Source organism: Hemiscyllium ocellatum, chromosome 35 (assembly GCF_020745735.1).
Source record: "Hemiscyllium ocellatum isolate sHemOce1 chromosome 35, sHemOce1.pat.X.cur, whole genome shotgun sequence".
Lineage (NCBI taxonomy): Eukaryota > Metazoa > Chordata > Chondrichthyes > Orectolobiformes > Hemiscylliidae > Hemiscyllium > Hemiscyllium ocellatum.
The window spans coordinates 21,858,248-21,882,540 of NC_083435.1; the positions used below are offsets into that span (position 1 = coordinate 21,858,248).

At 46.8% G+C, this 24,293-nt stretch overlaps 1 protein-coding gene across 1 annotated transcript; it reads left to right on the top strand.

The window, feature by feature from the left end:
* Positions 1 to 1,626: 1,626 nt before the first annotated feature.
* Positions 1,627 to 13,902, top strand: LOC132832560 (E3 ubiquitin-protein ligase TRIM17-like). Its single transcript, XM_060850651.1, has 3 exons — positions 1,627 to 2,001; positions 10,892 to 10,987; positions 13,651 to 13,902. Exons 1-3 carry the CDS (start codon positions 1,627 to 1,629, stop codon positions 13,900 to 13,902), a joined length of 723 nt encoding a protein of 240 aa, XP_060706634.1.
* Positions 13,903 to 24,293: the final 10,391 nt, after the last annotated feature.

Genomic DNA, 24,293 nt, shown 5'->3' on the forward strand with positions numbered 1-24,293 from the left:
ATTAAATGTCCAAATTATTTAAGGATCAAACTTCGAGCTGTAACCTGGTAATCTAGGAGAAAGTGAGGACTGCAGATGCTGGAGACCAGAGTTGAAAAGTGTGGTGCTGGAAAAGCGCAGCAGGCCAGGCAGCATCCAAGGAGCAGGAGAATCGACGTTTCGGGCATAAACCCTTCTTCAGGAATCCTTCTTCATAGGGTAATCTACCAAAAAAATCTTTGGAGGAGCAAATTACTGCAGTTGTTAGAATCTGTACTGAAAACAACAAATGCTGGGAGTCACAGTGGGTCAGGCAGCATCCAGGGAGCAAAAGCAAGCTAACGTTTCCAGATGAAACTGTCCAAATCAAGACTTGAGTTTTGGTTGTTAGGTGAGGGTACTGAAGGGGACAGCGTTAATTCTGGTCTCCCTACTATGGGAAAGAAGTTGTTCAACTTGAAAGGGTTCAGGAAAAATTTGCTAAAAATCACACAACACTAGGTGATAGCCCAACAGGTTTATTTGGAAGTACTAGCTTTCGGATCGCTGTTCCCTTCATCAGTTAGCTTGCCAGGGTTGAAGGGTTTGAGTTAAAGAGGGTCTATTTGCCCTGCAGTGCAGGATGCTGAGGGTGACCATATAGAAGTTTATAAAATCATGAGGGATACGGATAGGGTGATTAGCCAAGATCTTTTCCCTAGAGTTAGGGAATCCAAAACTAGAGGGCATAGCTTTAGGGTAAGAAGGGAAAGGTTTAAAAGGAGGAACTTTTTTTGCGCAGAGGCTGTTGTGTGTATGGAATGAGCTGCCAGAGGGTGTGGAGGAGGCTGGTATAATTACAGCATTTAAAAGGCATCTGTGTGGGTACATGAATAGGAGAGGTTTGGAGGGATATGTGCCAAAGGTTGGCAAATGGGACTAGATTCATTTAGGATACCTGGTAGGTCTGGACGAGTTGGACTGAGGCGAATGTTTTCGTACTATCTACCTCTACGACTAATTACAAGGGAATGCGGTATGAAACGTTTTCACTTATCAGAGAGGTCAGTAACAAGGGGGCACAGATTTTATAGTAAAGGGCAAATGGCTCATAACCTTCCCCAGAAATAACAACACATAATTACTTGGTTGGGAGGTGGGGGGTGGGGGGAGAGTGGTGCGATGTATGAAATTGACGGGACTGGCGCCAGAGCTAGGTGAAGTTTCAATTCTCACTTTCCGTCTCCAGCCTCAACCGAGAAATAGAAACAGAAACTTAACTTTGAGGTGGAGCCTCGAAGCGTGGGACTATCAAAGGCAGGAGGCACACACACCAGCTGATCTTACACGCACACACACACACATACAGATTCACACATAGAGATAGATGCACACACACACACACACAGTTAGACACAGATACAGAGAGAGAGAGAGAAAGAGACACAGATTCCCACATAGAGATAGACGTACACACACACACACGGAGGGGAGAGACACACACAGATTCACAGAGAGAGAGACACACACACAGACTCCCACACACAGATTCACAGAGAGACACACACAGACAGATTCCCACATAGAGTTAGACGTACACACACACACACACACACACAGGTCCTGACGGAGAGGGAGACACACACACACAGAGAGCTGCTGTTGCCCATGGCTTCCAGTTTTAAGGCTGAGCTGACTTGCTCGGTGTGCCTGGACCTGTTCCAGGACCCGGTGCTGACCCGCTGTGAGCACACCTTCTGCCGCCGCTGCGTGCTGGAGTTCTGGAGCCAGCAGCAGCGCAACATGTGCCCGCTGTGCCGCAAGGTCTGCCCGTCCGCCCAGCTGCTCCGGAACCGGGTCCTGGGCGGCCTCCTGGACAGCCTCCGGCAGCGGGAGAACCCGCAGCTCTGCCCCGACCACCGCCTGGAGAGGAGCCTCTACTGCCCCGAGGACCAGGAGCTGCTGTGCCGCCAGTGCCGGGAGTCGCCTCGCCACCGCGGGCACAACCTGCTCACCATCACCGAAGCCAGGACCCGCTACAAGGTGAGGGCTTGGCGGTGCGGTCCGGTCCGGGGAGGGGAGGGGAGGGGTGGGGGAGAACACCCTGACCGTGACCCCCACCCTCCAGCTGGGGGAGACACCCTGACTCTCCCGTTCCTCACTCAGGTGGACCCGGTTTGTCGGTGTCTCAAAGGGGAAGCCGATTGTCAGGGGGCTGTTTGACTTCTTAGATATCTGACTCCCCTCCGTCTCTTACCCCCCTCCCCTTCATCTCTTACTCCCCCCATCTCTTACCCACCTCCCCTCCATCTCTTACCCCCATCCCTTCCATCTCTTACTCCCCCAACTCTTACCCACCTCCACTCCATCTTTTACCCCCTACCCTCCAGCACCCCCTTCTTCCCCAATTCCCATCCCTCTGATCCCCTCCCTTCCATCCCTTAGACCCTCTCCCCTCCATCCTTCAGACCCTCTCCCCTCCATCCCTCAGATCCTCTCCCCTTCAGCTCTCTGATCCCTTCCCCTCCATCTGCACCCTCCCCTCCCCTTAACCCCTTCCCTCTCTTCCCCTCCCCTCCTTCCGCCCTCCCCTTCCTTCTCCCCACTCCACCATCTCCCTTCTCCCGTAACCCCCCCTCTATCTCCCCTCCATTCCCTGTCTCCATCTTCCCTACCTGGAGTAGAGTCAGTTTTTAACAGCATGGAAAGTGGCCCTTCAGCCCATCAAGTCAGTGCTATTCATCAAGCACCCATCTGCTCCAGTCTCACTGGCCCCATCATCTGAATTCTCCTTTGATGTGATAGTAGCCACAACGTGAGTCCCAAATAGATGAAAATGAATTCCTTAAATCCCTTCCAAACCACCTGCCCTTTGCCTTAAGTCTATGCCCCCCAGTTACTGATCCCTGTGCTAAGGGAAAATGTTTCTCGCAATCTATCTTACCTATGGCTCTTGTAATTATGTCATCAATATTCTGTACCCATCACCTCACAAAGAAGAACTCAAGCCTCGTTTTTGACATCCTCTGTTGACTTCCCAAAGTCGCACAGTGTCCAAACTGAACAGAAACAATCTCAAATCTCCCAAAAATCAAACAGTATCAATATTGAACAAAAAAAAACTCGGATTTCGGTCTTGACATTTCCATTTCGACTGCTCTTATTGGCCGAGTCCAGAGATTCTTAACTGTCCATTCTGTGAAAAAAATACAACCTGACTCCATCAGAGAAAATCATCTCCTTTCATCTACTCTTATTAATTGTTTCGATTGTCAAGATCACCTGCATTAGATCGCCCTTTTCCCAGAATTTGAGGCGTCAGGTCACAGAGTCATACAACATGGAAACAGACCCTGCAGTTCAACAGTTCACACCAATAATGTTCCCAAACTATACTAGTCTCAACTGCCTGTATTCGGCCCATACCCCTTCAAACCTTTTCTATTCGTGTATTTATCCTAATGTCTTTTAAACATTGTAACTGTACTGCATTTATTACTTCCTCTTGACAGTTCATTCCACACACAGACCACTCTGTGTGTAAAAAAAACTTTGCCCCTCATATCCATTTTAAATCTTTCTCCTGTCACCTTAAACATGTGCCCCCTCGTTTTGAACTCAGCCAAGTTAGGAAAAAGACTTTTGCTGTGGCCCCTCATGATTTTATAAACCACTATAAGATCACTCCTCAACCTCCAACACTCCAGAGAAAAAGGTCCCTGTTTATCCAGTCTATTTTTATAACTGTAACTAAAACTGCCATTCCTGGCAACGTCGTTAAAAATCTTTTCTGAACCGTCTCCAGCTTAATAATACCCTTCCTATAACAGGGTAACACAGTACTCAAAAAGAGGCCTCACCAACTTCCTGTACAACCTCAACATGACACCCCAACTCCTATACTCAAATGAGCAATGAAGGCAATGTGCGAAATGCCTTCTTAACCACATTATGACGCAAATTTCAAAGAATTATGTATCTGAACCCCTAGGTCTCTCTGTTCTACAATACTATCTAGGGCCCTACCAGTAAATGTATAACTTCTGCCCTTGTTTGTTTCACCAAAATGCAATATACAGTCGGTTCTTCTATGGCATGGCAATTCTGTCATCGTACAATCCTGTGTTACAAGAAAATCATGTCATAGCAGCATCACTGCGTTATAACCAACACAAGCTTGAAAAGTTTGACTTTCAGAAACAGTGTCCCCAATTCATCAATCGTATTACAGCAAATTTTCATGAACGAAACGCACATTGTAGCAGAATGACCTGTACCTTGCATTTATCCAAATTAAACTCCATTTGCCCCTCCTCAGCCCATTGACCCAACTGATTAAGATCTCTCTGAATTAGTTCTTAGATAACCTCCTTCACTGTTCACTATATTTTGGTGTCATCCACAAACTTGCTCACCATGCCTCTGATAATCTCATCCAAATCATTTATAGAAATGACAAACAAAAGTGGACCCAGTATCAATCCTGCTGCACCACTGGTCACAGGCCTCCAGTCTGAAAAACAATCCCCCACCACCACCTTCTGCGTCCGACTGTAAAACCAATGTTGTCTTTGGTCTTAAAGTGAGCTCTTTTAGCCCCAGCATGATTGTGGTGAATCGAAGTAGACAAAGGAGAAGGGAAAGAGAAACAGCTGAGACAAAATGAGATAGCTTGGGAGGAGGCTCAGGAGGAAATATGGACTGGCATTAGCCCAGTCGGGCCTTTCTCTACAATATAACTTGCATCCATTTTAATGAAATCTAATTTTACGTTCATGTGTTTTGGAGTTCAGACCATTTTTCAAAGATAGAAACCTTACAACAAAATTGCTCACAAAATGGTGACCAATAATCAGGAACTTCCTCCTGTACTGGATATCGAGGCTGGGGGAGGGTCTGTGAGCTGTAGGTCGAATGGTAATTTGTAGATGTTAAGTAGATTAAGGTGTCCCGAGGTAAAGATCAAAGCTGGGTAGCATGACTTGGAGGTGCTGGTGTTGGACTCAGGTGGACACAGTTAAAAATCGCACGCAACACCAGGTTATAGTCCAACAGGTTTATTTGGAAGCACTCGCTTATGGTGCGTCTTCATCAGCTGGTTGGTAAGCTGAGTAGGTGGATCTGGGGTACAGATTAAGTAATGTTGAACTAAACAATAAAACAGATTTGAGCATTTGAAATGGGCTCCCAGCTCCCCTTGGTATGTGAACATTTCTCACCAATGGTCTGAGACCTACCTATCAGGAATCTTTCACCTTTTACCCTCCCGTGCAGTCTTTATACATAAATGTGATTCAGTAGATCTCCATGATCACTTGCGTCCGTATCTTTCTTTCATAAAGACGTCACCTTCTTTCGGTCTCTCATTTTATACTTGTGCCTCACTCTATCTTCAGGGTTATTATCTGGTGAATTTGTCCCAGTAAGAAATCTCGATTTACATTTACAGATAGAATCAACTCAGATCTGCCCAAAGTGCATGACAGCTGACTTAAGTGCTTTCCCATAAGTTTGTCGCTTTTTTATTGTTGAGCTGAAATTGGCTAATAGAGTGTGTGGGTCGAACAGCGAGCCCAGTGTTTGATATTTACACTGAGCACTGTCAATAGGGTGGAGTTTCTATATCATTTTTCCATTTCTTGTTTGAGGTTTTCTGTACAGCCCTCTCCCTCTGCTACTCTGTCTCTGTGTCTATCTCTCTCATGTCTCTCTCTGTATCTCTGTCAGTATGAATGTGTGTCTCACTCTGTCTGTGTCCTTCTGTGTCTCTGTATGTGTGGTCCCTCTTTCTCTCATTATCTCTGTCTGTCTCTCTCTTTCACACTAACTGTCCCTATCTCCCTATCAGTATCTCCCTCTCTCTACATTTCTTTGTGTGTCTCCATCACTATCTCTGCCTGTCTCTCTCTGTCTCCACGTCACTATCCCTGTCTTTCCTACTATCACTCACTATCTGTATCTGTCTCTTTCTCATTATCTCTTGTCTCTCACTCTCTCTCACTTTCTCTGTCTATCTCTCTCTGTCTCTGGCTGTCTTTCTCTCTTTCATGATCTCTGTCTTTCTGTTAATCTTGTCTTTGTCTGTCTCACTACCTCTCTGTCTCTCTCTCTCTATGTTCCGGTATCTCTTGCTTCTGTGTGTGTCTGTCTGCCTGTCTATCTGTCTCTCTTTGCATTTCTGTCTGTCTCTATCTCCTTGTATGTGACTTTCAGTCTCTCCATCTGTATATCTTTACCGCTGTTGTGTCTGTCTGCCTCTCTCTATTGCTGTGTCTGTATCTCTCTATGTGTGTGTGTCTCTCTCTCTCACTCTCACTCTCTGCAATTCGCTGTCTGTGAGTGTACTTGTGTCTCTACATCTGTATGTGTGTGTCTGTCTCTGTGTCTGCCCTGGGTGTCTCTCTTTCTCTCTGCTCTACTACCTGTAGCTTCCTGTTCCCATGTTTCTTCACAACTTTTACTACAACTTGATCTCTTCTCCTGGGCCCAACAGCCTCTGCCTGTCACCGTTCAGTGAAACTCTCCCTTCCAATGTAGCCGTGTTCCTTCACCTTTCTTTAAAACCACCCCCACGTTTGTCCAAACTCTGCCAATACCTCCTTGTGTGGCCTGGTGTCAAATTCTGTGCAGCAGTGCTGCTGTAAAGTGCTTTGAGAGGTTGCTAAACGACGTTAGAGGCGCTAGAGAAACGTGAGTTGTTGTTGCATCAGAAGGCTAGGAGAGTGCCACATTTGCAATGAGCGTTGGCGTGCCTCTGCGGACTTAGTGTTCTGGAAGGAACTTGAGAACAGCGTATTCTGACACGTTTTAAGCAGGGCAAAACATGGGTGACAAACTGCAATTGAAATTCTGAGCCTGACTAGTTGTTAAGGAAAGACCGTACAAAAAGGGGAATCTTATTGGTTTGCATGTCTTCAATGAACAAAGCTAATTTTGCAGCTAAAATCGATTACAGGGATGATCATGATGCTGTAAATCTATTTACTGTTGAATAAATGCAATGGCAAATGTTTTGAACGGAGGGTCTTACTTTTGTGATTAAAGTCAGAAGTCACACAACACCAGGCCATAGACCAACAGGTTTATTTGAAATCACAAGCTTTCAGAGCGTAGTCCCTTCGTTAGGTGGAGTGAGAGAGAAGCAGGCAGAACCCAAAATTTATAGGCAGAGAGATCAAAAGATCATGCAGGTGGCATGAGTGAAGCGCCAAATAGTAAGTCACTGCAGGTGACTAAAAGCGTCCGACGGTGTGATTAAACTGTCCACAGCTGAATAACAAACGAAGGGATGACCATAATCCAATGAAATGAGCCAGAAAGGTAATTCCAAAAAATTAAAAATAAGGTGGCGCTGGAGAACATGACTGGAAGAACATGCTAGGGACATGCCGAAAATCTAACCGGAGCTAATCAAGGTAGAGAGATCATAACAATTTACGAAGTTGATGGTGTCAAAACAGGCCAGTTAGGAAGATACAGAAATGGGTTTGAGCAAAAGAAGGGGCCAGTGAGATAACTGATGCATTCGTTTCCATTTTCAAAAACTCTTGTGATTTGGGAGTAGTTTAATTAGACTGGAAGTTAGTGAATAGAATCATAGAGCTGTACAACATGGAAACAGAGCCTTTGATCCATTTCATCCACGCCGACCAGATATCCGAAATTCATCTAGCCTTATTTGTCAGCATTTGGCACATAACTGTCTAAACCCTTCCTATTCATCTACCCATCCAAATGCCTTTTGAATGTTCTAATTGTACCAACCTCCACCACTTCCTCTGGCAAATAATTCAGATGTTCAAAAAGGTAACGAAGACAGAAAACAGAAGGCTACAGGCCAGTGTGCTTAACATCTGTCAGGGGGAAAACATTAGGAGCTGTTATTAAAGTTGTTTTCCCTGGAGCATCGGAGGCTGAGGGGTTGATAGAGGTGTATAACACCATGAGGGACATGGATAGGGTAAATAGACAAAGTCTTTTCCCTGGGGCGGGGGAGTCCAAAACTAGAGGGAACAGGTTTAGGGTGAGAGGGGCAAGATATAAAAGAGATCTAAGGGGCAACTTTTTCACACAGAAGGTGGTACGTGTATGGAATGAGCTGCCAGAGGATGTGGTAGAGGCTGGTACAATTACAACATTTAAAATGCACCTGTATGGGTATATGTATAAGAAGTCTTTGGAGGGATACGGACCGGGTGCTGGCAGGTGGGACGAGATTGGGTTGGGATATCTGGTTGGCACAGATGGGTTGGACCGAAGGGTCTGTTTCCGTGCTCTACCTCTCTATGACTCTGTGACTCTAAGTCACAATGGGACAGTTGGATAAGTTCCAAGCAGTTAGGCAGACTGAACATGGCATTGTCAGAGAGAAATCAGGACTGACCAACCTGCTGGAGTTCTTTACGGAAGTTATACTTCATGGGGATAAGGGAGACCTGTGAATATGCTCTACTTTGATTTCCAAAAGGCATTTCAAATAAGGTGCCATCTTACAAGGGGGTAACATATTGGCATGGATAGAAGATCAGCTGGCCTACAGGAAGCAGAGAGTAAATGGGACTGTTTCAGGTTGGGAAGTTTAAATGGGTATGTGCCATAAGATCAATGCTGGGACCTCAACTGTTGGGTGAAGGGTCAGAAGTATAGTTACCAAATTTGTTGACAACACAAAAGGAAAGGAAATTACGAAGTAGGTATGAAAGGGTTACAAAGAATTACTGATAGGTTGAACGAATGAATGTGGCAAATGAAATATAATGTGGGAAAATGTGAAGCTGTCCATTTGAACAGAGAATTATGAAAAAAAAGCATCAAGTCTAAATGTTGGGAGATTGCAGAACTCTGGATTCAAAAGGATGCCTGATGGATGAATTGCAAAAGGTTAGAATGCAAGTAATTAGGAAAGTTCATGCAATGTTACCAATGATCACTTGTGTACAAAAGTCATAAAGTTATGAGACCCTATCTAGTGTACTGTATACAGTATTGGTCACCTTATTAAAGGAAGGATGTATATGCATTGAAGGCCGTTCAGAGAAAGTTTAACAGACTAATAATTGATTTGTTTTATTATTGTCACGTGTACCTAAGTACAGTGAAAAGCATTGTTTTGCAAGCCCTACAGGCAAATCATAACATATAAAGATCATAGGGTGAGTGAACAGAGCGAGGAGTGCAAAGTTACAGCTGCAAAGAAGGTGTATAAAAGGCAAGATTAGCATTAGATTTGGAATTTGAAAGGTCCATTTGAGAGTCTAGTAACAGCAAGGAAGAAGCCACTCTTGAACCTATTGGCACGTATCTTCTGTGTCTTCTGCCTGACGGAAGAGGTTGGAAGAGATTATAACCGGGGTGGGACGGGTCTTTGATGGAATGGGAATGGGCAAGAGAAAAAGTTGGACAGGGGAGGCTTGTATCTGCTGAAGTTCGGAAGGTTAAGAAGCAATTTGATTGACACACATAAGATGCAGAGGTTTTGCTGGGCTTGATGTGGAGAGGATGTTGCCACTCATGGGAGAATCGAGAGCCTGAGGTTATCGTTTCAAAACCAAAGGTGGCCCACATAAAACAGAAATTGGGTAAAATGTGTTGTCCCAGAGATTCATGGGTCTATGGACGTCTCTTTCTGACAGTGATCTGCAGGCACAGTCCTTGAATTGTTTTTTTAAGGGAGGGGTAGACAGATTCTTGTTAAGTCAAGAGCTGAAAGGTTTTCAAGGGGAGGCAAGTGAGTGGATTTGACGTTGCAGTTGGGACTGCCGTGAACTTACCAAATTGGACAGGCCACAGGCTGGAAGAACACAGCAAGCCAGGCAGCAGCAGGAGGTGCAGAAGTCAACGTTTCCGATACGTTAACGTCTCCACCTCTTGATGCTGCCTGGCTTTCTGTGTTCTTCTTTGGATTCCAGCATCTGCAGATTTTTTTGTCTCTAGCGAACTTCCCAATTGGCAGAGCAGGCTCGAGGGGCTGAATGGCTTACTCCGGAGTTTTTTTTTAGATTAGATTCCCTACAGTGTGGAAACAGGCCCTTCGGCCCAACCAGTCCACACCGACCCTCCGAAGAGTAACCCACCCAGACCCATTGCCCTCTGACTAATGCACTTAACACTATGGGCAATGTAGATTAGATTAGCTGACTTACAGTGTGGAAACAGGCCCATTCGGCTGTGGGCGGCATGATGGCACAGTGGTTAGCACTGCTGCCTCACAGTGCCAGAGACCTGGGTTCAATTCCTGCCTCGGGGGTGACTGTCTGTGTGGAGTTCGCACGTTCTCCCCGTGTCTGCGTGGGTTTCCTCCGGGTGCTCTGGTTTCCTCCCACAGTGCAGGCCAGGTGAATTGGTCATGCTAAATGTTAGATGAAGGGGTAAATGTAGGGGTATGGGAGAGTTGCGCTTCGGCGGGTCGGTGTGGACTTGTTGGGCTGAAGGGCCTGTTTCCACACTGTAAGTAAATCTAATCTTATCTACAAAGTCCACACCGACCCTCCAAAGAGTATCCCATCCAGACCCATTCCCCTCTGGCTAGTGCACCTCACACTGTGGGCAGATTAGATTAGATTAGATTACTTACAGTGTTGAAACAGGCCCTTCGGCCCAACAAGTCCACACTGACCCCCCAAAGAGCAACCCCCCCCCAGCCCCATTCCCCTACATTTACCCCTTCCCCTAACACTGCGGGCAATTTAGCATGGCCAGTTCTCCTAACCTGCACATCTTTGGACTGTGGGAGGAAACCGGAGCACCCGGAGGAAACCCACGCAGACACGGGGAGGATGTACAAACTCCACACAGACACAGTCGGCCTAAGGCTGGAATCAAACCTGGGACCCTGAGCCACCATGCGGTTGGGACGTTGTTCGGAATTATTTCGTGTCATCGCATGGAATGTGACCAGTGGTTAAGCCGTGCTCTTGCTTTGTTTTATTTTTAGGAGGAAATAGAAAATACGCTGAAGTTGCTTCAGGACAGAAGAAAAAAATGCGAAGGATTGAAAACGAAATCGGACAAGTACATAGCGAAGTTACAGGTAACTGGATATATGATGCAGTCGGGCGTCAGAAGGGGGAGGAGAAAGTGAGGACTGCAGATGCTGGAGATCAGAGCTGAAAATGTGTTGCTGGAAAAGCGCAGCAGGTCAGGCAGCATCCAAGGAGCAGGAGAAGGGCTTCAGGAAAGGCTCATGCCCGAAACGTCAATTCTCCTGCTCCTTGGATGCTGCCTGACCTGCTGCGTTTTTCCAGCAACACATTTTCAGCTCGCGTCAGAAGGGGGAGCCCTGATATCACTTCTGTTCCCACTTGCAAGCTGAGCCGTCTTACCGACCCTTACGTGAATGTGAACATTTTCTCCCTCTTTGATCCCTCCTGATCTGGAAGACGGAGTTTGGTCAGGTGTCCTCTCTAGCCTTTTTTTGTTCCCCAAGGGAAACAGTCCCTGCTTCTCCAAGTCAAACTCATAACTGGCCATTCCTGGGTGCACTCACACTCATAGACCTCTCAATGCACTCTTAATGTCACCTCCTTCCTAAAGTGTGTCATCCGAGACTAGACAGAACCACAGAGTCATACAGCATGGACACAGACTCCTCGTCCCAACCAGTCCACACCGAACACAACCCCAACCTAAACTAGTCCCACCTGCCTGCTTCTACCCGTATCCCGCCAAACCTTTCCTATTCATGTACTTATCCAAATGTCTTTTAAACATTGTAACTGAGCCCACACCCACCCACCTCCTCAAGAAGTACATTCCACATGCTCTGTGTTAAAAAAAGTCCCTTGTGTCGCTTTTTATTTTAACTCTCTCATCTCTTGCTTTACAAATATGCCCTCAAGACATGAAACCCTCCATCCGAGAGAAAATACACCTCCCGTTCACCCTGTATATGCCCCTCGTGATTTTATAAATCTCTATAAGGTAGCCTGTCAATCTCCTATTCTCCACTGGAAAAAATCCCAGCCGATCCAACCTTTCTTTCTAACTCAAACCTTCCATTCCCGGAAGCAACGTGGTAAATCTCTTCAGAACACCCTCTAGCTTAATAATATCCTTCCGAAAATAGAGTGAGCTGAAAACGAAACTAGCCTGCTCTTCTGATTCAGCATAGCCTTCCTGCTTTCATACTCCACGCTGCTATGAACAGGACTTAGTATGTTTGATGATTTATCATCTGTGCTCTCAACCTACCCTGGCACCTCGAATGACTTGTACAAATACCGAGCTCACCCTGCTCCTGGACCTTCAGAATCGAGTTTTCACTTTGTATTGTGTCTCTGATGAAAATGTGTCAAGTCACTGTTCTCTGCACTGAACTTAACATTGCAAGTATGAGCACACTCTATCATGTCAATAGTATCCCTTTCAGCTTTACACTGACCTCCTTGCAGTTTCCAATTCTACAAAGTTTGCTGGAGTGCTGCACTGTCAAAAGGTCAGGACTGAGGGAGTGCCGCACTGTCAGAGGGTCAGTACTGAGGGAGTGCTGCACTGTCGGAGGGTCAGTACTGAGGGAGTGCCACAATGTCAGAGGGTCAGTACTGAGGGAGTGCTGCACTGTCAGAGGGTCAGTACTGAGGGAGTGCCGCACTGTCAGAGGGTCAGTACTGAGGGAGTGCTGCACTGTCAGAGGGTCAGTGCTGCACTGTCAGAGGGTCAGTACTGAGGGAGTGCTGCACTGTCAGAGGGTCAATACTGAGGCAGTGCTGCACTGCCAGAGGGTCAGTACTGACGGAGTGCCACACTGTCAGAGGGTCAGTACTGAGGGAGTGCTGCACTGTCAGAGGGTCAGTACTGAGGGAGTGCCGCACTGTCAGAGGGTCAGTACTGAGGCAGTGCTGCACTGCCAGAGGGTCAGTACTGACGGAGTGCCACACTGTCAGAGGGTCAGTACTGAGGGAGCACCGCACTGTCAGAGGGTCATTACTGATGGAGTGCCGCACTGTCGGAGGGTCAGTGCTGAGGGAGTGCCGCACTGTCAGAGGATCAGTATTGAAGGAGTGCCGCACTGTCAGAGGGTCAGGACTGAGGGAGTGCCGCACTGTCAGAGGGTCAGTACTGAGGGAGTGCCGCACTGTCAAAAGGTCAGGACTGGGGGAGAGTGCTGCACTGTCAGAGGGTCAGTATTGAAGGAGTGTCGCACTGTCAGAGGGTCCGTACTGAGGGAGTGCTGCACTGTCAGAGGGTCAGGACTGAGGGAGTGCCGCATAGTCAAAAGGTCAGGACTGGGGGAGAGGTGCACTGTCAGAGGATCAGGACTGAGGGAGTGCCGCACTGTCAGAGGGTCAGTACTGAGGGAGTGCTGCACTGTCAAAAGGTCAGTACTGAGGGAGTGCTGCACTGTCAGAGGGTCAGTACTGAGGGAGTGCTGCACTGTCAGAGGGTCAGTACCGAGGGAGTGCTGCACTGTCAGAGGGTCAGTACTGAGGTAGTGCTGCACTGACAGAGGGTCAGTACCGAGGGAGTGCAAAATGAGCCAATGGCATTAGCTGTCAGAGTGAATTGACTTGAACAGAGTGCAGTGCGTGGCTGCTGTGCGAGACAAGTGGCCATTCAGCATCACCCATCAACATCCAACGTTTGAAGGTACCCCCCGCTGACCGAGAGTCAGCCAGGGAGGGAGGTGTGTTTTAAGAGTGGAGGTAGGTTGGACGGAGTTCCGTTAATTCCTTTGAATGTGACCGTGTGCCGCAGGACTGGGCGCGGCAGACGGAGAGCCAGATCAAGAACTCCTTTCGGAAGCTGCACGTCTACTTGAACGGCGAGGAGAGCAGCCTGATCCAGCAGGTCAGGCAGGAGGAGCGGGAGTCCAGCCGGAAGCTGCAGGACATGACCAAGCAGGTCTTCCAGCAGCTGACGGTGCTGCAGAACAACATCCAGGAAGTCGAGAGGCACATGCAGGACGGTATTCTCGACCTGAAGGTATGTTCGTTTGGGGCTTTGTAAAAGGAAATTCAGAACAGGTGGACACCCCCTCTCCACCTTTCCCCCACTCCCTCTTCACACTCCCCTCCTCCACCCATTCTCTGTCTCAGCCCCTTTTCCCCTTCCCCACTTGCTCCTCACACTCCCGTCTTCCACCCGTTTCCCCCCCCACCGTCCCCCACTCCCATTTCTCCATCCCCTCCTCGGACTCCTTTCCTCCCTCACTCCCCCCACCACCCCTCTCCCCAACTCCCCCCGCCACCCCTCTCCCCAACTCACCTCCCACCACTCCCTCATCACCTTCCTGGGTCACGTTCAGTTGGTTTGAATGGAGGAAAGCTTTGGAAATCAGTAGAAACCCCTTCATCCAAAGTTTGTTTTATGAGGTGCGGTTGAACAGATTGGGCCTACATCCATTGGAATTTAGGGCAACGAGTGATGATCTCACTGAAGTATCCTGAGGGGATTGGAGAGGGAGGGTGGTCCCTCTCCCTGGAGACCATAGATATAGGGGCACAATTAGGCCGTTCAGCCCATCGAGTGTGCTCCGCCATCCAATCATGGTTGATAGGTTTCTCAACGCCATTCTCTTGCATTCTCCCCGTAACCCTTGATCCCCTGACTGATCAAGAACCCTATCTATCTCTGTCTTAAATACACTCACTAACTTGGCCTCCACTGCCTTCTGCGGCAATAAATTCCACAGATTCACCTGCTTCTGGCAGGAAAACATAGCCAAGTCCTGGCGCTAGGTTACAGTGACATCTGAAGCGCGGGAGACTGCGGGGTGACCTGGTAAGAGATCCATAAAATCATGAGAGGCTTGGGTAATGTAGATAGCCAACAGCTTTCTCCCCAGGTTAGGGGAGTCTAAAAGTAGAGGATGTAGGTTTTGAGGGGAGAGATAGAAAAGGGTCCAGAGGGGCAACTTCCTTCACACAGAGAGTGGTGAGTGTCTGGAACAGGCTGCCAGAGGTAGTTGAGTGTAGTTTTGTCAGGCAGGAATATGGATGGGATAGGTAAGGAGGGATGTGGACTAGAAGGAGGCAAATGGGACTAGATTAATTGTGGAAACTGGGCGGCATGGGCCTGTTCCATGCTATAAATCTCTCTGGTGGAACAATTTCCCCTGGAATGTCGGAGGCCAGGGAATTACCTTATAGAGGTTTATAAAGTAATGAGGGGCATGAATAGAGTAAATAGACAAGGTCTTTTCCCCAGGGTGGAGGAGTCCAGAACTAGAGGACACAGGTTTAGGGTGAGACGGGAAAAATTTAAAAGGCACCTAAGGGGCAACTTTTTCACACAGAGGGTGGTGCGTGTATGGAATGAGCTGCCAGAGGAAGTGGTGGAGGCTAGTACAATTACAACATTTAAAAGATATCTGGATGGGTAGATGAATAGGAAGGGTTAGAGAAATATGGGCCAAGTGCTGGCTAATTGGGCTAGATTAATTTAGTACGTGTGGTCGGCATGGATGAGTTGTGGAAAAGGGCCTGTTGTTGTGCTGTACAGCTTTAGAACTGTGGATGACGCGTTTGCACAGCATGGTGTACAACAACAACTTGCATCTGTGTGGCACCTTTAATGTCACGAAGGAGCTTCACAGGGCCGAAATCAAGTAAAGTCTGAGACCGATCTCCGTAAGGAGGTTCGAGGGCAAGGGGGCGGGGAGCGAAACACTTTGGTTCTATGGAGCTTCTTAAAAGGGGAAGGCAAGGTACATTCCTAAAATGGGTGAGAATGTAGAACGTGCTACCTCACTGGAGGAGTTGACATGAACCGTGTAAAGCGTTCCAGGGAAAGGTGGACATGTGGACGAGGAAGGAGGAAGTAGACGGTGATAACGACAGACTGTTAGGGAGGAAGGCTCAAATGCAGCATTAACGCTGACATTTTAGATTGTTTGATGGCGTGTTTCTGTCCCAGTACCTGAATAATCCTATGGGTCAATTGGCACGATCCTCTGCTGACGGTGTTTCTTTGTGGTCCTTCCCGAAGGCACTGAAAATAATTCAGAGCAAAGGCGTATTTGCAAAAGGTTTTCAGATCAAAATAAAAATTCAGCTGACTCAGAAATGGACAGTTGTAATTTTGTTTTTGTATTAGATTAGATTACTTACAATGTGGAAACGGGCCCTTCGGCCCAACAAGTCCACACCGTCCTGCCGAAGCGCAACCCATCCATACCCCTACCCCTACATTTACCCCTTACCTAACACTACGGGCAATTTAGCATGGCCAATTCACCTGACCCGCACATCTTTGGACTGTGGGAAGAAACCAGAGCACCCAGAGGAAACCCACGCAGACACGGGGAGAACGTGCAAACTCCACACAGTCACCTGAGGCGGGAATTGAACCCGGGCCTCTGGTGCTGTGAGGCAGCAGTGCTAACCACCGTGCCGCCCACTATGTTCATGTGAAGTGAGCTTTATTGTTTAATTGTTCTGACGTGGGTGTGGGTGGTGACCTCAGTTTAGACATGTCATTACAGGGTATAACATGCACCTTTTGTGTTGTAGCCACCTCAGCAGCTTCCTCGAGGTATTCCATTCCTACAACTTCAATGTGTCGGACGCAGGTTAAATGCTGGCAAATTTCAATGCAAGGGGCCAAACAGGGAAGGCTGATGAACTCAGGGCATGGTCAGGAACATGAGACTGGGATATCGTGACAATTACAGAGACATGGCTCAGGGATGGACAAGACTGGCCACTTAATGTTCCAGGAAACAAATGGTATAGGAAGGATAGAAAGGGAGGCAAGAGAGGAGGGGGAGTGGCATTTTTGATATGGGATAGCTTTATGCTGTGCTGACGGAGATATTCCCGGGAATACATCCAGGGAAGTTATTTGGGTGGAATTGAGAAATCAGAAAGGGATGATCACCTTATTGGGATTGTATTACAGAGCCCTCAATAGTCAGTGGGAAATTGAGAAACAAATTTGTAAGGAGGTCTCAGTTATCTGTAAGAATAATAGGGTGGTTATGGGAGGGGATTTTAACTTTCCAAACATAGACTGGGACTACCATAGTGTTAAAGGTTTAGATGGAGAGTATTTTGTTAAGTACGTGTAAGAAAATTTTCTGATTCAGTATGTGGATGTACCTACTAGAGAAGGTGCAAAACTTGACCTACTCTTGGGAAATAAGGCAGGGCAGGTGACTGAGGTGTCAGTGGGGGAGCACTTTGGGGCCAGCGACCATAATTCTATTAGATTTAAAATATCAATGGAAAAGGATAGACCAGATCTAAAAGTTGAAGTTCTAAATTGGAGGAAAGCCAATGATGATGATATTTGGCAAGAACTTTCAAAAGCTGATGGGAGGAAATTGTTTGCAGGTAAAGGGACGGCTGGAAAATGATAAGCCTTCAAAATTGTGATAATGAGAGTCCAGAGACAGTATATTCCTGTCAGGGTGAAAGGGAAGGCCTGAAGGTGTATGCATGCTGGATGACCAGAGAAATAGAGGTTTTGGTTAAGAAAGTGAAGGAAGCATACGTCAGGTATAGACAGTAGAGATTGAGTGACTCCGTAGAAGAGTATAAAGGCAGTAGGAGTATACTTAAGTGAAATCAGAAGGGCAAAAAGGGAACATGAGATAGCGTTGGCAGATAGAGTTAAGGAGAATCCAAAAGATTTGTACATTAAGGACAAAAGGGTGACTAGGGAGAGAATAGGGCTCCTGAAAGATCAGCAAGGCGGCCTTTGTGTGGAGCCGCAGGAGATAGGGGAGATACTAAATGAGTATTTTGCATCAGAGTTTACTGTGGAGAAGGACATGGAAGACATACAATGTGGGAAAATGGATGGTGACATCTTGAAAAAATGTCCACATTACAGAGGGAGAGATGCTGGATGTCTTGAAACATCTAGGGAAGCGATTGCTGGGCCGCGTTCTGAGATATTTGTGTCATCGATAGTCACAGGTGTGGTGCCAGAAGACTAGAGGTTGGCTAACATAGTGCCACTGTTTAAGAAATGTGGTTAGGAAAAGCCAGGGAACTATAGACAGATGAGCCTGACATCGGTGGTGGGCAAGTTGTTGGAGGGAATTCTGAGGGATAGGATTTACACGTGTTTGGAAAGGCAAGGACTGATGAGGTTTATGTTTGGGAAATCATGTCTCACAAACTTGATTGAGTTTTTTGAAGAAGTAATGAAAAGGATTGATGAGGGCAGGATGGTGGACGTGATCTATATGGATTCAGAAAGGCATTCAACAAGGTTCCTCATGATGGACTGGTTAGCAAGGTTAGATCTCATGGAATACAGGGAGAACTAGCCATTTGGATACAGAACTGGCTTGAAGGTAGAAGACAGAGGGTGGTGGTGGAGGGTTGTTTTTCAGACTGGCAGCCTGTGACCAGCGGAGTGCCACAAGGATTGGTGCTGGGTCCACTGCTCTTCGTCATTTATGTCAATGATTTGGATGTGAACATAGGAGGTATAATTAGTAAGTTTGCAGATGACACCAAAATTGGAGGTGTAGAAAATTATCTCCGTGTACAACAGGATCTGGACCAGATGGGCCAAATGGGCTGAGGAGTGGCAGATGGAGTTTAATTTAGACAAGTGTGAGGTGCTCTTTTTTGGAAAGGCAATTCAGAACAGGATTTATAAACTTAATGGTAAGGTCCTCGGGAGTGTTGCTGAACAGAGAGACCTTGGAGTGCAGGTTCATAGCTCCATGAAAGTGGAGTTGCAGAAGTAGAAGAAGGCATTTGGTATGCTTTCCTTTATTGGTCAGAGTATTGAGTACAGGAGTTGGGAGGTCATGTTGCAGCTGTACAGGAAATTGGTTAGGCCACTGTTGGAATATTGCGTGCAATTCTGGTCTCCACCCTATCGGAAGGATATTGTGAAACTTGGAAGGGTTCAGAAAAGATTTACAAGGATGTTGCCAGGGTTGGAGGGTTTGAGCTACAGGGAGAGGCTGAACAGGCTGGGGCTGTTTTCACTGGAGCATCGAAGGCTGAGGGGTTACCTTATAGAGGTTTATAAAATCATGAGAGGCATGAATAAATAGACAAAGGTTTTTTCCCTGGTGTCAGGGAGTCCAGAACTAGAGGGCATAGGTTTAGGATGAGAGGGGGAAAAAAGGCACCTGAGAGGCAACTTTTTCACACAGAGGGTGGTGCGTGTATGGAATGAGCTGCCAGAGGAAGTGGTGGAGGCAGGTACAATTACAGCATTTAAAAGGCGTCTGGATGGGTATATGAATAGGAAGGGTTTGGAGGGATATGGGCCGGGTGCTGGCAAATGGGACTAGATTAGGTTGGGATATCTGGTAGGCATGGATGAGTTGGACCGAAGGGTCTGTTTCTGTGCTGTATGTCTCTCTAACTCTATGATTCTAAACGTATGGCATTATTCCCAGCTTGTTGGCCAATAATTATCCTATAAACATGACCTAAAACAGACTATCAGGTTATTAGCACATTGCATTAAATATAATTAGCAAATTGTTTCGCAGCCCTGTGTTGAGTTGCCTACAATCACATGATGGACTCGACCCTTTGTAACAGTGTTTTTCCCTTGGTTGCTGGAGTCAGGTTCTCTTTATTAAACTGTGCCAAGTTCCCAAACTCAAATACATTGATAACACCCTGGGGATCAAATGTTTTGAATTGCATTCGGAAATGCTACTCGATTGGTGGCTCTGCAAGTGCACTTGATTGAAAACGTGCTTTGGAAAAGCAATGCAATCGTAAAAATGGCCCACAAAACACTCTTGAGTGGCCAGAGAGGAACTAGACCGCTCCAAGTTACATGACCCGGTCAGACATCATCATCATCAGAGAGTAACAAACGACACGGAACTGGAGAGGAGCAGCACGGAAAAGAGTAATTGCATTTGTGTGGCAGCTTCCACGACAACATGATGTCCCCTAAAAAGGGAACAAAATACTTTTGAACTGTAATGAAGCACAGCATGCTCCCACAACAGCAGCGTGAGAGTGATCAGTTTTTGTGAAAATGGCAGAAACGGATCAGGGCTCCGAGGGTAATAACTCCTCTGCTCTGGGTTGAAATTGAGACATTGGATCTCTTGCACTCCCCTGACCCTCTGTCTTACCCGACAGGCAGATCCAGCCCACACTCCCTCAAGTCCTGTACCAGGGGCAGCAGTCTTGATTGTTGGGTTCAAGTCTTTGCAGTGAGACTCGACTCCACAGATTCTGGCTCAAAGGCGGGAGAGTTACTCACTGAGCCGCGACTGACGTTATCGGAACAAGTCATGGAACCCAGCAAACCAGATAGACTGAGGTCTGCAGACAGACCAGATAATAGGAACCATCTTGAGAGACAGAGAGAGCAATCTGAAAGAAAAACAGGCTTTTATAAAACAGTCAGTGTCGATTGAGAAGTACATTCTTTGTGACAAACCGCTCTGGGAATGTAACCAAGTCAGGCGGCTTTAATTTTTAAAAAAATATTCTCACATGACATGTAGGACATAGACATCACTGGGGTATTTATTGCCCGTCCCTAATTGCCCCTTGAGATAGAAATTACAGCGCAGTACAGGCCCTTCGGCCCTCGATGTTGCCCCGCCCTGTCATACTAATCTGAAGCCCATCCCACCTACACTATTCCATGTACGTCCATATGCCTGTCCAATGACGACTTAGATGCACTTAAACTTGGCGAATCTACTACAGTTGCAGGCAACGCATTCCATACCCTTACTACTCTCTGAGTAAAGAAACTACCTCTGACATCTGTCTTACACCTATCTCCCCTCACTTTAAAGTTGTGTCCCCTCGTGTTTGCCGTCCTCATACTTGGAAAAAGGGTCTCCCTGTCCACCCTATCTAACCCTCTGATTAGCTTGTGTATCTTGAGGTGTTGGGGATGAGTTGTCTTTTTCAAACTATTGCAGTCCATGCACTGTAGGTAGGCCCACAATGCCGTTAAGGAGGGAATTCTCAGACGTTGACCCAGTGACAATGAAAGAAAGGTGATACATTTTGAAGGAAAGACAGAGAATGGTTTGGAAGCAGACATGTAGTGGTGATGTTCCCCTGTATCTGCTAGCCTGCTTTGCTCATTTGTCTTAAGTTCAGATCTGTTATTGTTAAAGAACTGAACTAAGGGGCAACTACAATGGACAGCAATAAAGATATGTCTGGTGTCGTATTTATGCTTGAGACAGCATCAGAAAAGACACAAATTATTGTTGTTTGTTGGAGTTTGTTGGCTATGATGTTACAACAGTGACTACGCCTCCAAAGTTCACTGTCTTGACTATACAAAGTTTAAAAATCAGACCACACCAGGTTATAGTCCAACAGATTTATTTGAAAGTACTAGTTTTGGAGCACTGCTCCTTCTGAAAGCTAGTGCTTCCAAATAAATCTGTTCAACTATAACGTGGTGTTAAGACCATAAGACATAGGAGTTGAAGTAAGGCCATTCGGCCCATCGAGTACACTTCGCCATTCAATCATGGCAGATGGCCATTTCAACGTCACTTACCCGCACTCTCCCTGTAGCCCTTAATTCCTTGCATGGTTAAGAATTTATCAATCTCTGCCTTGGAGACATTTAATGGCCCAGCCTCCACTGCGCTCCGTGGTATTGTGTAACTTTTAACTTTGTCCACCCCAGTCAAACACTGGCACCTCCACATCTTGACTATTCAAGTTCTCTAAGACAGTCCGACCGTAATGACAGAAGGTTTTGTTTTAAAATGTATGTGGATCCTGGACAACACTGCATCTTGTTCAACAAAAAAAATTGCTGGAAATTCTGGTCTCCTTCCTATCGGAAAGATGTAAAATTTGAAAGGGTTCAGAAAAGATTTACAAGGACGTTGCCAGGGTTGGAGGGTTTGAGCTATAGGGAGAGGCTGAACAGGTTGGGTCTATTTTCCCTGGAGCATCGGAGGCTGAGGGGTGACCTTATAGAGATTTACAAAATTATGAGGGGCATGAATAGGGTAAATAGGCAAAGTCTTTTCCCTGGGGTGGGGGAGTCCAGAACTAGAGGGCATAGGTTTAGGGTGAGAGGGGCAAGATATAAAAGAGACCTAAGAGGCAACTTTTTCACGCAGAGGGTGGTACGTGTATGGGATGAGCTGCCAGAAGAAGTGGTGGAGGCTGGTACAATTACAACATTTAAGAGGCATTTGGATGGGTATATGAATAGGAAGGGTTTGGAGGGATATGGGCCGGGTGCTGGCAGGTGGGACTAGATTGGGTTGGGATATCTGGTCGGCATGGACGGGTTGGACCGAAGGGTCTGTTTCTGTGCTGTACATCTCTATGACTCTATGGCTCTGGCATCGCCTGTGGTAAGAAGGCAGAGTTGCCGTATCGAGTCCGGTGACACTTTATCAGATCTCTCTCTGTTTCCTTCCAACAGATGCTGCTGAGTTTTTCTTGTTCAGCAATTTCTTTTCAGGTCGCCAGCATCTGCAGTTTTATTTTAATTGCATCTTGTTCCTTTTTCATAATGTTCTTTTGTCCTGAGTTTTGTGGCACTAATGGAAGATTTCTGCTTCTCTCTTTTCCAGGGTCTAAAGGACATACAAGCAAGGTGAGATGGAATTAAATAAATATGACCAAACATGGAAAGACAATGTGAACTAAATGGTAAAATGTTCAAGGAATGCAGGACCATAGAGACCTGGGGGAGAGAGAGAGAGAGAGAGAGAGAGAGATAGATACATACATACAAAGATCTTTAAAGGAGATGGAAACGGATTTGACAAGCCGACATGATCCTTTGATTGTATTAAAAATGTACAAAAGCAAGACATTACTCAAAAGCCTATTGAAAAGAACTGATTAGGCCCCGAAACTTCTGCAGCTTGACACCAAATCTGTTTATCAAACTTTAGAAGAAATTGCAGAGGGAACATCAGAGAATGGAGAGCTGAGGGACTTTGGGTTGTGTGCAGGGACTGCAAGTCTGAAATCATTCTCCTCAGCCCGGAGGAGGTGAAAGGCATTCAAATCACAAAGTGTCTGTAGATTGGTCAGGTGAATCAGGGTGGCACGGTGGCTCAGTGATTAGCGCTGCTGCCTCACAGCGCCAGGGACCCGGGTTCGATTCCAGGTTTGGACGACTGTCGATGTGGAGTTTGCACGTGATAGGATCCCGACAGTGTGAGATCAGGGGCCATTCGGCCCATTGAGTCCACACTGATGAGCAGCCCGCCACCTTGCCCTGTGCCCATAACCCCACATTTCCCATGGCTAACCCACCTATTCTGCACGTCTTTGGCATGAAACCGGAGCACCTAGAGGAAACCTGCGGAGAATGAGAAAACTACACACAGACAGTCACCCGAAGATGGGGGAATCGAACCTGGGTCCCTTGTGCGGTGAGGCAGCAGTGCTAGCCACTGAGCCACTGTGCTGACATTCACGCAGCATCCATCCGGGTTTCCTCCCAAACGCCAAAGATGTGCAGGTTAGGGTGGATTGGCAATGCTATATTCCGCAGTCCAAAGATGTGCAGGTTAGGTGGATTGACCATGCTAAATTGTCCGTAGTGTTAGGTAAAGGGGTAAATGTAGGGGAATGGGTGGGTTGCGCTTCGGCGGGTCGGTGTGGACTTGTTGGGCCGAAGGGCCTGTTTCCACACTGTAAGTAATCTAAAAAAAAATCTATATTAACAAAGTGTCTAGGGATGTGCAGGCTGGATGTGTTAGACTTGGAAAATGCAGGATTACAGGGATAGGGTAAGAGAGGGTTGGCTGTGGTTAGGATGCTGTTTTGAGGGTTGGGCTGAACAGCCTGCTTCCACACTGTAGAGATTCATTATCGCTGTAATGGTAAGGTCCAGGGGAGTGTTGCCAAAGAAAGACCTTGGGTTGCGGGTTCACCGGTCCTTGAAAGTAGAATGACAGGTAGACAGGGTCGTGAAGAAGGCGTTTGGGATGCTTGCCATTATTGGTCAGTGCACTGACCATAGGAGTTAGGAGGACACTTTGTGACATTGGTCAGACAACTTTGGGAGTGCTGCATTCATTTCTGATCTCTCTCCTATCGCATTGAGTTATGAAACTCAAAAGGATTCAGAAAGGATTGACAAGGATGTTGCCAGGGCTGGAGGATTTGTGCTTTAGGGAGAGGCTGAATAGGGCTGGGGCTGTTTTTCCATGGAGCACCAAAGGCTGAGGAATGACGTTATAGAAATTTATAAAATCAGGAGGGACATGGATAAGGTGAATAGTCAAGGCCCTTTCCCCAAGGGGAGAGTCCAAAACTAGAGGACGTAGGTTTAAGGTGAGAGGAGAAAGATTTAAAAGGGACCTAAGGGGCAATCCTTTCATGCAGAAGGTGGTGTGTGTATGGATTGAGCTGCCAGAGAAAATGGTGGAGGCTGGTACAATTACAACATTTAAAAGGCATCTGGATGGGTATATGAACAGGAAGGGTTGAGAGGGATAT